We start from the raw sequence: 14,480 nt of genomic DNA on the forward strand, positions 1-14,480 counted from the left end.
ATAGCCAATGAGGTACTTTTGAAGTGTAGTCACTGTTGTAATATAGGAAACGCAACAGTTAATGTTGCACCCTGCAAACTTCCACAAACAGCAATGTGATAATGACCAGATAATCTGTCTTTATAATGAGGGGTAAGTATTTACCAGGACACTGTCGATAACTCCTCTGCTCTTCTTTGAAATTGTGTCATGGGATCCTTTACATCCACAGGTGGAGACAGATAGGACCTTGGTTTAATACTTCATTCGCAAAATGTCACCTCTGACAGTGCAGCACATACCTGATACTGCATTGGAGCATCAGCCTTGATTTTTGTTTATCGCCCTTTATTGGGATTTGAACCCAGAACCTGAGACTCAGAGACAAGAGTGCTACCAACTAAGACATGGCTGACACACCTAAAGCTATCATGCAGGTAGATTGGTTAAAGCTATTGCACCGGGGAGTTTATGCTGTGAGTACGAGGTACAGGATGTTTGTCTAATGTTCCATTCACAGCAAGTACATAAGATCCCACATGGTCCCCATCAATATAGAGGAGACAAAGTCCATGTGATATCCCGGACCTGGCTTGTAAGCTACAGTTGAGGCAGCTCAAAGACATTTATACGATGCTGCACACATAAAGAACAATGACCTTGATAGTAATCTCCCCATGATGAGGACAAGGGGGTCTGGGTGAGGGGGTTCAAAATGAAAAAATGGGGAATGCGTCCCAAGCCATCACCTACATAACTCTTGCAGTTTTTAAGGAAGTAGGTTTTGAGGTGCAGTGTGACCTCATGGAGAGACAGGACACTTAGTTCACATACTTAAATCAGTCTTCCACACTGCAGTTGGATCACATATACACAAAGCTAATTGTCAAACTGTATAAACTGTGCTGATACCTTTTCTCATTGCTACATCCTTATCCAGACTGTAAGTGTGTGGGAGTGGAGGATTTTGCATCTTAGGGAAGAAATTCGTCAATTGTTATTATTTGTGCCATTGAATTTTCAAGTAGTCATTTTTTTTTAGCTAATATTTGACAGTGAAGAGAACTTTCCAATCAAAAGGTCTGTCAGCCATATATGAAGCAATATGTGCTCCAGAGATACCAGAGGCCCACCAGGTTTGGTGTTCTATAGACTGTTATCAGCAAAACCAACAACAAAACCCAGCTGGTAGCAGTATGTGTGAGGTCTCTTGTCTAGAAATCTCAGTCATGATGTTTTGGAGCTTTACAGTCAATAGGATTTGAGTTCAATTTATGTGAAAGGATCTGTGTGAAATTGTGTGAAAAATTCACTATCTGTCTTTAAGTCCCATTACTAGTACGGGTCCAGAATGTCATAGGGTGGGAGGGGGTGGGGGTGCAGTTGAATGCAAGCACCAAAAAAACAAGGTTCAATTTCAAATAAATTAATCTGAATAGAGTTCAGCCTCTCATGAAATTTAGTCAGAGTTGCACACAGTTTATAAAAATCCTATACATTTTGTCTGCAGCCTCTCACTGAAATAAATAATATTGTGGCGTTGCAAATCTAGATATGATCAACATTAGGCTGAGTTTATTTGGAAAACAGGTTTGGCCTTATTGAATTTTTGACTTTTCTGTGAACAGGGTAACTAAATGATGATGGCTTGTGGACACAGGCAGTGGTAGAACATGGAAACAATAGCGGCACGAGGAAAAACTTTTTCACGCAGCGAGTGGTTAGGGTCTGGAATACACAGCCTACGAATGTGGTGGAGGCAGGTTCGATCGAGGCATTCAAGAGAGAATTGGATTGTTATCTGAAAAGGAAGAATGTGCAAGGCTATGGCACGAGGTAAATTCCTTCTGCGGGGGGCTGGCACCGACACAACAGGCCAAATGGCCTCCTTCTGTGCTGTGACAATTGTGTGATGCTATGTTCTCTGTTTTCTGTAACTTACCAAATGGTTCTAACTTTCACGATGTTTCGAAATATTCACTAGTCATCCACAGGCCTGCACTGCCCACATACTCCCATGATGTATGTGCAGGATGCATATGCACTAGAAGTCCAGTCAGAGGGGGTTGGCCAGTCAGAGTATACAACATGTGTCTTTAGCTTATTTCTACTTCTTCCTTGTCTCAGTGGTAATGCCCTTAACCTTAAAAGTGAAACGTAAGAAGACATTGATGACTGACTCTGCTATCGTTGGCAACGCTGCTTTGTGATTGTCTACAGCAGGCATCCTACCAAGGGAAGACTGGGCAGTGTCACTCCCTTCCCCCAATCTGGAAAAACCTTGGGGGCTACAGTTTTACCAGTTGAACCTGACCCTTGGAAGATGGTCACAGGATGTGACTTCAAAAGGGCCAAATGAACTGGACTTCTTTTTAAACTTTGGAAAAGAAAATCAATTTTAGTCTCATGTGAAGGTGTTAACAAATTCTACAAAATGTGCAATGTGATAAAATGCATTAATGAGAGTGAAACAGAACTTTAGCCAATAAAGTTTGCAGCCTTGTAGCAATCACACACCTGAGACAGAATGTTGTGGCTTCAAGCCCCACTCTGGAAACTTGACCACAATCTTTTTAAAAATTCCATCATAGGATGTGAAAGGCAAGGTCAGCATTTATTACCCATCCCCCAAACTGCCCATGAGAAGGTGGTGGTGAGCTGCCTTCTTGAATGGTTGCAGTCCATGAGGTGCAGGCACACTCACAGTGCTTTTTCTGCAGCGGTTTCATACAGCTGAAGGGCTTGCTAGATCCATTTCAGAGGACAGTGAAGACTCAACCACATTGCTGCAGATCCGGAGTCACATGTAAGCCAGACCCAGGTTAAGATGGCAGATTTCCTTCTCTAAAGGACATTAATGAACCAGATGGGTCTTTACAACAATCCGATAGTTTCATATCATTATTAATGAGACAAGCATTTTATTCCAGGTTTATTAATTCATTGAATTTAAATTCTCCCAGCTTGTGAGATTGAACACATATCCAGTTCTCTGGATTATTAGTCCAGTATCATTACCACTACACTACAATTTCCCCAGCACAACAATACAGTACTTATGCACTACTGTACTTTTGGGAGGAAATGTTAAACCGAATCCATGTCTGCCCTTTCAGGTAGATGTACTTTGAAGAGGAGTTCTTCCCATTGCCCTGGCCAACATTTAACCTTGAACCAAAATAATTTAAACAAGTCATTTATCTCATTGTCATCCATGGCACCTTGCTAGTTGCAAAATGGCTGCTGCACTTTCCTACATGAAACAGTCACTCCAATTTAAACATAATTAATTATCTGTGAAGCACTTTGGTATATCCTGCGGGTATGAAAGATGTTACATAAATACAAGCTCAGTCTTTCTATGTTCCAGGTGTACAACAGTACCTGAGTATGTATCACAGGTAGGAAACACAGATGTTTTCTCTCTCTTTCCTCAATTTTCTCCAATTACTTATTTTTCCCTGAATGTAACATCGCCACGTTAGAGTATTTTTCCACAAGTGCTATCATTTGCCAGGTTTGAGTCTAGACTGCATATTTCCAAGAAATTCAACCGATGAGTCTCATCCTGTTCTCACCTGATATCCAGGAATCTAGAGGTATGCAGCACAGGCCAAAGATTTTACCTAGTAGCTTCCTGATATTCACTGCTTGGCACCACATTAAATGGTGCATTTACTCATTGGTCTGATCTCATTACATTTCCTGACTGCAATCACCTGCAACTCACAGGCCGTTCTGAACCAACATTGTTTGAAGGCTTACGAGCCCAAATTCCCTTCCTAAATAACTGTAAGTGATATTTGTGTGCTCCTTGTACTTGTCCTACATTATTATCTCCCTCTTCTAACCCCACCCATCCCCTCAACCAGAACCACTGATAGGATTTGTAGTTTATAAAGCTGGTAACCTGTAAACTGTGAGTCACAGCCTCTGTTAATCCAACAAAACAAATAAAGGCTGATTGTTATTTATGATGCTAAATTGCAGTGGGAATTAGGCAGACGACCACCAAATCCTATATGGGAAGTCTAAAGGAAGCTGCCATTATTCCTCCTCAATTGCTGGCCAAAGGAGGAACCGCCTGAGGTCTGGGAGAGACATTTTAACTCCCAGGCCTCACTTATTTAGCACCTGGGTAGTTACCTGCCCAAAACTGATGAGAAGTGCCACCTGGCCAGGGGCTGAGAGGATGGGCAGGAAGCCACTGCAGATGGCTGAAGGAACAGTCTCTAGCACTCATATAAAAGTCATGTGGAGGAGATATCAGGATAGCCTTGTAAATGGGGTGAGGTAAGGAGAGAGAGCGGGGGAAGGTGAGAAGCTGGGGGCAGGGGATGCTTAAAATCTCCTTGTTTGATCGGGTGCAGGCTCCCACAAAATTAAAATACTTTCCACTTTAATTGGGCCCATTATGACCCCCAACTCCATTTTAGGCTAGGTTGGCCTGGCAGGAAAGCCACAACATAAGTGATGCATTGAAGTGGCAGCCTCAGCTTAATGGTAGCATTCTCACTTCTGAGTGAGGAGGTTGTGCAAGCAAGTCTCACTTCAGATATTGAGCACTTGCTCTGTGAAGTACTGAAGGCATGCTGCACTGTTGAAGGTGCTGTTTTCGTGGGAGATGTAAAACCAATTAGCAATTTCATTCTCTCTTTCTTTACAAAGGCTCCAACCTTAGTCCCAAAGTTAAAATGTAAGTTGGACCCTGATTATATCAGTGGAATTTGACCTGCATAATAAAGGAAGAACCCTGACAATTTCTGGCAGGCAGTGTCCTCACTTGCCCAGAGTAGGTTAAAATTATACCCTGTGGGGTTGGTGCAGGATGTTGACACGGGAGTCCCATCAGCGGTTTTAATGGCTAGCCCAATTTACACCAGACAGGCAGGAGTAAAACCACTCCTTTCCTCTCAAAACATGATATTTGTAAACTCTCAATTACTTCTGAAACATGCTCACTCCCTTTTCACTTCCATTTCTGCCATCTAGGTGAAGGACAGTTTGCTCCCAGACATCAGTAAATTCCTCCTTGGTAACCAGAAACAAAGGCATGGCAGCTTCCCTCACCTAGCTTTTCTTGGAAGGCACCATTCAACGTCTTCTTTTTTTGCATTTGGAAATTAATGGAGAGGGAAGATCAGATCTGTATCTTGTTGCTGTTTTGGTACCATGTGTTGGTGCTGCACAGTTCCCCCTATATTGTCCAGGTTTACTCCACTGAAATGTTACTGTAGGTAACAAGTGTTTACAATAACCACTATCTTCAATGCTTGAAGGAATGTTCATGCTGCAAAGATATTACACTTTTCCAGAAATGAATACAAGATCAATGCTTTCAAGATCATTTCTTACATAAAACTGCCAAGGTTGGCTTAACAAAATAAACAAAGTAATTTAAATCTTGATTGTTTAAAAATCCTTGGTTTTTGCAAGACCAACACTGAACTAATCATTGGAAATTAAAATACAACCTATCAGGCTCCTTTCTTTTTGAACTGTTTACTCAACATCAGTTTGAAATTAAACGGCACAGACTTCTCTGCAACTTCTCTAATAAAAGTGCTTCCTTTATCCTGCTGGTGTGTTTTTACTGTCTTGTTCAATCAATGCTGACTTGAACCATTCCTGACAGATAGTGTAATTCGATTACTAAAGCAGGGGTTAGGAGGAGGAGGAAGACAAGCAAATGGAGAGGAGGCCAATGCTGCACCCAACTTCAGATGGAAATAAAGCTTCACAAGTTCCTTACCCAGTGGTAATCCATTCATAATTAATTCCTTTGCTTTGCCACTAAGAAAACACATACCACTGACAGCAGAGAGACATTGGAGATTGAAACAAAAACAAAAATACCTGGAAAAACTCAGCAGGTCGACAGCATCTGCGGAGAGGAATACAGTTAATGTTTCGAGTCTGTATGGGAGTCAAACGAACTCAAGGAGTTGACTGTGTTCCTCTCCACAGATGCTGTCGGACCTGCTGAGTTTTTCCAGGTATTTTTGTTCTTGTTTCGAATTTCGGCATCCGCAGTTTTTTGCTTTTATCTTTGACATTGGAGCTTAACTTGTTTTATAAACATGGCATTAGACAGCAGAAGCACAAAGAAACTAGCATAAATTATATGTATTTTACTTCCTATTAATTAATCCAAAGAGAGGAAAAGGGGCAACTCCAACTCCAAAGAATTTTTCTGGAAACTCTTGTTTCCTTCTCCTCCACTGAAGATATTATTTTACACTGGCTTACAGTATTATTGGAGGTCATGTGGCACAGTCGGAGCATCTCTGCCTCTGAGGTAGAAGTGTTAAGTTCAAATCACACTCCAGGACTTGATGGCCAAGAAAGGTGTGTTAATAATGTGGCCTTGAGTATCCTTCCAACATACACCAATGGCAGGCAGTAAGAGTGGGAGAGGTTCCTGGTCAGCCATGTGATGGAGAGAAAGTTGGAGCCTGTACCATCACTATCCACAGCTCCAGACAACAACATGCATGCAAAAAGTGCATGTTGCCACAGCAACTCCGACTCCCTATGTGTACTGCAACACCACCAAAATTTTATGGGTTCCAGCAACCATCTGGTACTTTGTTCAACTGGCATCTCCTCATGTGTTAGCGAAACAGTGAATGTAAGTTGTTTACTCCATTGGGTACTCAAGCCAACCCCAATTTCATTTCCTGCACATATGCGTTTTCCATAGGAGTCATAGTGACTTGGGATAGGAACCCCGTCTGGTCATTCGCTATGTGGTAACCTGTTAACTGTGAGTCACAACCTCTGTTAATCCAACAAAGCAGCTAACAAAGGCTGATTGTTATTTATGATGCTAAATTGCAGTGGGAATTAGGCAGACGGCCACCAAATCCTATATGGGAAGTCTAAAGGAAGCTGCCATTATTCCTCCTCAGTTGCCGATAGGAAATGTAATGAGATCAGAACAATGAGTAAATGCACTGTTTAATGTGGTGCTAAGCAATAAATATCAGGAAGCTACTAGATAAGATTACTAGATCACTAGAACACTTGACCAACTTTAGACCACTTCAGAACAACAGACCTTTGCTAGGAGTCAGATTTTCACGATCAACAGTTTTGGATCAGTGGACCAGTTGGATTGGGTGGACATTAGACTTGGACACCTCTCCCGACTCCTCCACTGTTGCTAATCTATCAAACTGTTTATTTGACATCCATGACTGGATGAGTAAAAATTTCCTCCAATTAAATATTGGGAAGACATTGTTTTCAATCCCAGCTCCAAACACATTCTAGCTACAGAATACATCCCTATCCTTGGCAAGAATCTGAGTTTTAGCCAATCTGTTCATAAACTTGGTGTCATATTTGATCCCAAGATGGGCTTCCGATCTCATATTCATTAAGGCCACCTCTGTAATGCAGAAGGTGTTGTTGTATGTAGGAGCAATTTGTGTGGGGCCTATACTGTTGTATTCTGGAATCAGGACCTGCATGCAGACAATTTTAGGTTGGAGCTATCATTCACAGGAGATATGTAGTGACTAGACCACAGCTCAGACCCTGTTTAGCCCCAATTTTAACTTGGAACGAGAAATGGCTGGACAGCAAGTCACAATGATGTTTGTCAGCACAAGGTCCAGTTCATTGTAACTTCTGGGTGTCAAGTAAGAGTTGAAACCCTCCTGAATGCTTGCAGAGCTGGGCAGCACGCCCACATGACCAGTTCAATTTCTGGCACAATTCCCGACTATGTTTAACAAGGATGCAGTTCTGCACGCATCTTTGCTTTTATTCCTTACTGAACAATTGTGCAAGGCTTGCTCGTTGCAGAAATGAGCAGAACTGCCTCTCACTTTCCTGATCCTTTTCCGAATCTCATGGAGAAAGTGAGAACCAGGAGGGAGGTACATTCCCCCAGCAATGGTGGAAGCATCCCCAAAGCTTTCCTGAACAGAGGTAGCTGAGAGGGTCAGTACCATGAGCACCCACTGGACTAGGGCTCAATGTAGAGAATGGTTTAATGACTTCACAAAGACAGCAAGGATGAGTACACCTTTCTCAACAGTGACTCACAACACTTCTCACAATTCCTCCTCCTTAACTATTACCTCCCATCCATCAAACCTTTCAACATAAAAATAACTTGCATTTACATGGCACCTTTCACATCATAAAATACTCCAAGGTACTTCACAGGAGTGTTATCAAACAAAATTTAACACTGAGCGACTAAGGGAATATTAGGACAGATGAGCAGCAGCTTGTTCAAGGAAGTAGCAGAGAGAGAGGGGTAGAGAGGTTGAGAGGTTTAGGGAGGGAATTCAAGACTATGGGGCTAGGCAGATTAAGGCATGGCTGCCAACTATGGATCAGTTAAAATTGGGGATGAACATAAGGTCAGAATTGGAGGAGCACACGAGTGAAAATAAGAATGGGAATCCGGGTTCATAATTTATAGGGGAAGCGGGCAAATTCAAATGGAGGGAAAGTCATTGAAGAAGCAGCAGAAGATGATTGGGCCTAGAACACCGCTGGAGGAGCTCCTGCAGCGGTGAACTTGGACTGAGATGATTGACCTCCAACAAGCACAACCATCTTCCTTTGTGCCAAGTATGACTCCAGGCTGTTGAGAGTTTTCCCTCTGATTCCCATTGACTCCAGTTTTGCTATGGCTCTTTGATGCCACACTCCCTTAATATGCTTTAATTCTCAGGTTGAATTTGTCCTGCTTTGTGTGTACAGGACATACCTAGGCAATTTTCCACATTGCCGGGTAGATGCCAGTGTTGTAGCTGGTACTTAAACAGGTTGGCTGGGGGTGCGGCAAGTTCTCGAGCACAAGTCTTCAGTACTATTCCCGGAATAGGCCCATAGCCTTTGCAGTATCCAATGCCTTCATTTGTTTCTTGATATCATGTGGAGTGAATCGAATTGGCTGAAGACTGGCATCTGTGAAGCTGGGGACCTCTGGAGGAGGCCAAGATAGATCATCCACTCGGCACTTCTGGCTGAAGATTGTTGCGAATGCTTCAGCCTTATCTTTTGCACTGATGTGCTGGGCTCCCCCATCATTGAGGATGGGGATATTTTTGCAGCCTCCTCCTCTGGCAAATTGTTTAATTATTCACCACCAGTCATGACTGGATGTGGCAGGACTGGAGAGCTTAGATCTTATCCGTTGGTTGTGGAATCGATTAGCTCAGTCTATCACTTGCTGCTAATGCAGTTTGGCATGCACGTAGTCCTGTGTTGTAGCTTCACCAGGTTGACGCCTGATTTTTAGGTCTGCCTGGTGCTGCTCCTGGCATGCCCTCCTGCACTCTTCATTGAACCAACATGGTGGTAATGTAGAGTGGGGAATATGCCGGGCCATGAGGTTACATATTGTGGTTGGGTACAATTCTGTTGCTGACGATGGCCCACAGTGCCTCATAGTTGCCCAGACTCGAGTTGCTAGATCTGTTTGAAATCTATCCTATTTAGCACAGTGCCAGTGCCACACAACATGATGGAGGGTATCCTCAACGTGAAGATGGGACATTGTCTCCACAAGGACTCTGCAGTGGTCACTCCTACCGATATTGTTATGGGCAGATGCATCTGCAGGAGGCAGGTTGGTGAGGATGAGGTCAAGTGTGAGCAACTCTTAGTGATGGGCATTGAAGTCCTCCACCCTGAGTACATTCTAAACTCTGGACAGATGCATCTGCGGCAGGCAGATTGGTAGTACTGAATAATACTGAAGACTTGTGTTCCAGAACTAGCTGTGCCCCTAGCCAAGCTGTTCCAGCACAGCTTCAACACTGGCATCTCCCTGGCAATGTGAAAAATTGCCCAGGAATGTCCTGTCCACGAAAAGCAAGACAAATCCAACCTGGCCAATTAACACCTCATCAGTCTGCTTTCAATTAGCAGCAAAGTGATGGAAAGTGTCATTAACAATGCAATCAAGCGGCACCTACGCAGCAATAACCTATCTACTGACACTCAGTTTAGGTTCTGCCAGGGCCACTCAGCTCCTAACCTCATTACAGCCTTGGCCCAAACATGGTCAAAAGAACTGAACTCCTGAGTGAGGTGAGGTGACAGTGACTGCCCTTGACATTAAGGTAGCATTTGACCGAGTATGGCATCAAGGATCCCTAGCAAAACTGGAGTCAATAGGAATCATGGAGAAAACTCTCCACTGTTTGGAGCCGTACTTAGCACAGCGGAAGATGGTTGTGGTTGTTGGAGGTCAATCATCTCAGTTCCAGGACATCACTGCAGGAGTTCCTTAGGGTAGTGTCCTCGGCCCAACCACCTTCAACTGCTTCAGCAATGACCTTCCTTCCATCATAAGGTCAGAAATGGGGATGTTCACCAATGATTGCACAATGTTCAACATCATTCACGACTCCTCAGATACTGAAGCAGTCCATGTTCAACTGCAGCAAGACCTGGACAAACCCAACCAGGCTTGGCCTGACAAGTGGCAAGTAATGTTTATGCCACACAAGTGCCAGGCAATGACCATCTCCAACAAGAGAGGATCTAACCATCACCCCTTGACATTCAATGGTGTTACCATCACTGAATCTCCCACTATCAACATCCTGTGGGGGGTTACCATTGACCAGAAACTGAACTGGACTAGCTATATAAATACTGTGGCTACAAGAGCAGGTCAGATGCTAGGAGAAATAGACTAATATCCTTTGATGGATAAAGGTGACTAGTCAAGCTCTGCTGAGAGCCTAGATTTCAGAGAACCTAACTGACTGAGGGGATTCAAAGCTCAGATCAAAATCTGGTTTCAGAATATCTGATTTGCACTAAAGACAATATGTGTGACACTTGCTCTTCACAAGGGGTTGCAACTAAGGACATGGCAGATCATTTATACACAAGTCTCTCAGGCTTCCTCACACCAATTACTAGCTATGTTATTTTCCAATGGCTTCACTACTATTAAGGTTAATTCTTACATTTGCGAAAGAAAATAACTCTCTGCAATTCAGATGCGGTTTAATCCAGGGGTCCTGCTGGAACTTTACTCAAATTTCACCAGTCTGGAATGAGGCTTCTTTTGGACCATGGGTGTGGCTGAGTAAATTTCAAGTCTAATCAAAAAGCCTGGCAATGATGAGGCTTTCACTGGGGATGCTTCTGAAAATGGACATTGCACAGCAGGGCACAAATTCACAGACAACTAGACCAGACAGGCTTTGACTCTTTTCTTCTCCGCCGATGCTGCCAGACCTGCTGAGTTTTTCCAGGTAATTCTGTTTTTGTTTTGGATTTCCAGCATCCGCAGTAGTTTTTTGTTTTTAGGCTTTGACTATGGCTTGGGACTGCACTACAACAAAATTCAGTTTTTTTTCTTTATTTCACAACACGTGATGCTGCGTCAGGCACAATTGAGGAAGGTTTGGTTTATTCAAGAGAAAACATAACTGGCCACAACATTTCCATTTAGTAAAGATGGACCCTTTAGTTAGTGAAGCAGAAAAATCACCTGCCAAAGAAGCTCAGATTTAGCACTTACTGAAAATGTATCAATTACCCTGAAATACATGTTGGTGGATGAATGGGCAGGGGTGGGGGGCAGGGAGTGTGACATATGCTGTGGCATTAAGACTTAGAGGTTAAGAAGATTCTAAAGCTGGGAACATGGCTGATAAAGTTGTTGTTTCTGGCTTAGGTTTCCTGCTTTTGAACACTGTCCAATGACCCCTGATGGGAAGCCTGTGGCTGCCTGGTCAGGACATGTGTGGGCTTAGTTGTGAGGATCTCATTGACTGCAATTCTACCCCTCTCTCTCTCTCTCCTCCTTTAACTTGCTCCTTAAAGGCTACTTCTTTGACAAAGCTTTTAGTCAACTGCCCCAATATCTTCTTTACCTGGCTCATTGTCACTTTGTTTGAAAAGATTCCTTTGAAGCACCTTGAAATGTTTCACTATGTTAAAGGCGCTATATAAATGCAAGTGGTTGCTGCTGTTGCAATGTTTCTTTTTATTTTGCAGCTCAGTGGGTGGTGGGTAGGGATGCCATCTGGAACTGTTGAGGCTCCTCCTGCAGCCTCACCGCATCGCCGGATGCAACTATGCGTGAACAGGAGGACTTGGCAAATCTGGCTGTAAGTTTTAAAGGAGACTGGCTGTATTTGCAATTTAAGAGCTTCTTGATGTGGTTCCCTGAAATGTTTAAACTGTGACAGCTTGGGCTGTGGTTGGAGGCCCTGCTGCTTTGAACACACCCAGTTCCTTTAATATTGTGAAGTTTTACTGGCTGGTTGGTCCTTTTAAGGCAATGTCAAAAGTGTCTTCCTTCCCATTAAGGGGTCAAAAGCCCAGTGGTGACGTTAATGGACTAGTAATCCAGAGGCCTACTCGCTCCAGAAACATGAGTACAAATCACAGCAGCTGGAGAGATACAAGTTCAATCAATTAAGAAATCTGGGATAAAATAATGATCATGAAGCTACCGGACTGGTATAAAAACCCCTCTACTTCACTGATGTCCTTGGGGGAGGAAATCTGCTTTCCTTATCAGGCCTGGCTTACATGTGACTCTAGATCTGCAGGTTAACTGCCACTCAGAAATGGTGTTGCTGCTCAAACTGTTCCCGGGGAAAAAAACATACATCGATTGTAGCAGTTGAAGAAGGTGGCTCACCAGCACTTTCTCAAGGGTGATTATAGGTGAGCAATAAATTCTGGCTTTGTCTGAGACACTTTAGACCCCAAGAATGAATATATACATGAAAAAAAAATCACATTCGGCCACAAACATTCTTACTTAGCCACCAAAATGATGTTCAATGAGGAAGAGCAAATCTAGGCCTTGGATTAAATAGTGGGTTAATTTTGTTTCAAAACAAGCCAAACCCATCAAACATACAGCCATGATGAAATAATATCGCAATTATACTCCAAAGCTTAAATCATGATAAAATGACTTAGCTCAATTTGGCTCGATCCAGATTCGCATTTCCTTTTGGAAAAAGCTTGTCTCCAATATCTAAGATGTCTGAGACTCAAAGGAACAGTGTCTGCTTCTGACCTGATGGATTTGACCCAATTCAGAGATATTTGAAGTTTTTGTTTTCTGGCCAAGATTCATGCAAATCCATTGTGCTCATGCAATATGCTTCTCCAGAGAATCTGGTGGCTGCTCATCCTATATTTGGAGGATGTAGTCACCTCCAGAATGTAACAATGCAGCCATCAGTAGACTCAAAGCCAATCACCCCTTCAGGCATTCCTTTACTGGGGTGCTGCACTAGGTTGTAGTAAATGTGTTTTTTGGCCAAAACGATTTGGTGTCCTGAACAGGATAGTTTAAACGATGACTTCAGCAGCTCTAAAATCATCTTAGAAGCTGATACTTTTGATGTCACCCTCCCCATTACCACTGCCTTTAAAATCAGGGTTGGGAATGTCTATTACTCACATTTCCACGATGTTTTCTGGAAGGTTGACTGGGATTTCGGTCAGCCCTTTCCCTCGACAATCCACAATATTGTTGCTGCACACACACGCTGGCGGGCATGATGTAGCATGGGCACTACAGGACTGAGACTCGGAGGACTGAGGACCTGGGAGGGCACAAGAGTACACTTACTCAGAACAGCAAAACAGGCACATACAACAGGCAACGCTGATGGAGCAACCAAGAAGTGTTCCAATCTTTTCTAAAGGAAATAATTCCTATGGGAGTTGTTTACGAGCAACACAAAGCATCTGTTACAATGCCAATATAAGGATTCTTGTTTCATATTTTAGCCAGGAATAACCAACAAAATTTGAACCTAACTGAATTTAATTGAGCCAATTTGCGTTATTTGTGTATCAACAAATTGTCTCAATTTGCATCATTTTTTGTTTATATAAATGTGTCCTTTTTCATTTAATAAAGACATTTTGGATTTGCATGTGAAGGTTGCCATTTTCAGAAGGTGCCTTGTACCTTCTGAATCGAAAGATTTCTATTCTGTGAATCTGCTGTTTGTGGCTGGAAGCAGCCATAACCATTAAAGCAGTGGCACCTTGATACTGGTGGTGACAGAGTGGTATACAGTGAGGACAGAGTTGCCCTGGGAGCACTCAACATCAGCTCCAGACCCTTTGAAGTCTCTTATCAGGTCAAACATGGGCAAGGAAACCTCCTGCTGATTACCACCTACCATCCCCACCCCCTCATTTGATGAATCGGAGCCTGTCCATGTTGAAAGGCACTGGGAAGAAGCATCGAGGTTGGCAAGGGCACAGAATGTACTCTGGGTGGTCCATAATGTCCATAACTGAGAGTGGCTCAGCAGCACCACTACTGACCGAGCTGGCAAAGTCCTAAAGGACATAGCTGCTAAACTGGAGCTGCAGCAGGTGGTAAGGGAACCAACAAGGAAAAACCTACTGACTTTGTCCTCACAAATTTACCTGCCGCTGATGCATCAGTCCGTGACATTATTGGTAGGAGTGATCACTGCACAGGTCTTGTGAAGACCAAGTATTGTGTGGCACTATCACCATTCTAA

The 14,480-nt window shown here is 43.2% G+C and overlaps 1 protein-coding gene across 1 annotated transcript in view; it reads right to left on the bottom strand.

The window, feature by feature from the left end:
• LOC144685734 (slit homolog 3 protein-like) overlaps positions 1-14,480 on the bottom strand; it is a 599,629-nt gene that overhangs the window by 206,113 nt on the left and 379,036 nt on the right. The window contains exon 9 of the mRNA XM_078550561.1: positions 13,397-13,541. Coding sequence (XP_078406687.1) covers positions 13,397-13,541 — 145 coding nt within the window. The remainder of the gene's footprint in view (positions 1-13,396; positions 13,542-14,480) is intronic.

This window comes from Cetorhinus maximus, chromosome 10 (assembly GCF_964194155.1).
Source record: "Cetorhinus maximus chromosome 10, sCetMax3.hap1.1, whole genome shotgun sequence".
Classification (NCBI taxonomy): Eukaryota; Metazoa; Chordata; class Chondrichthyes; order Lamniformes; family Cetorhinidae; genus Cetorhinus; species Cetorhinus maximus.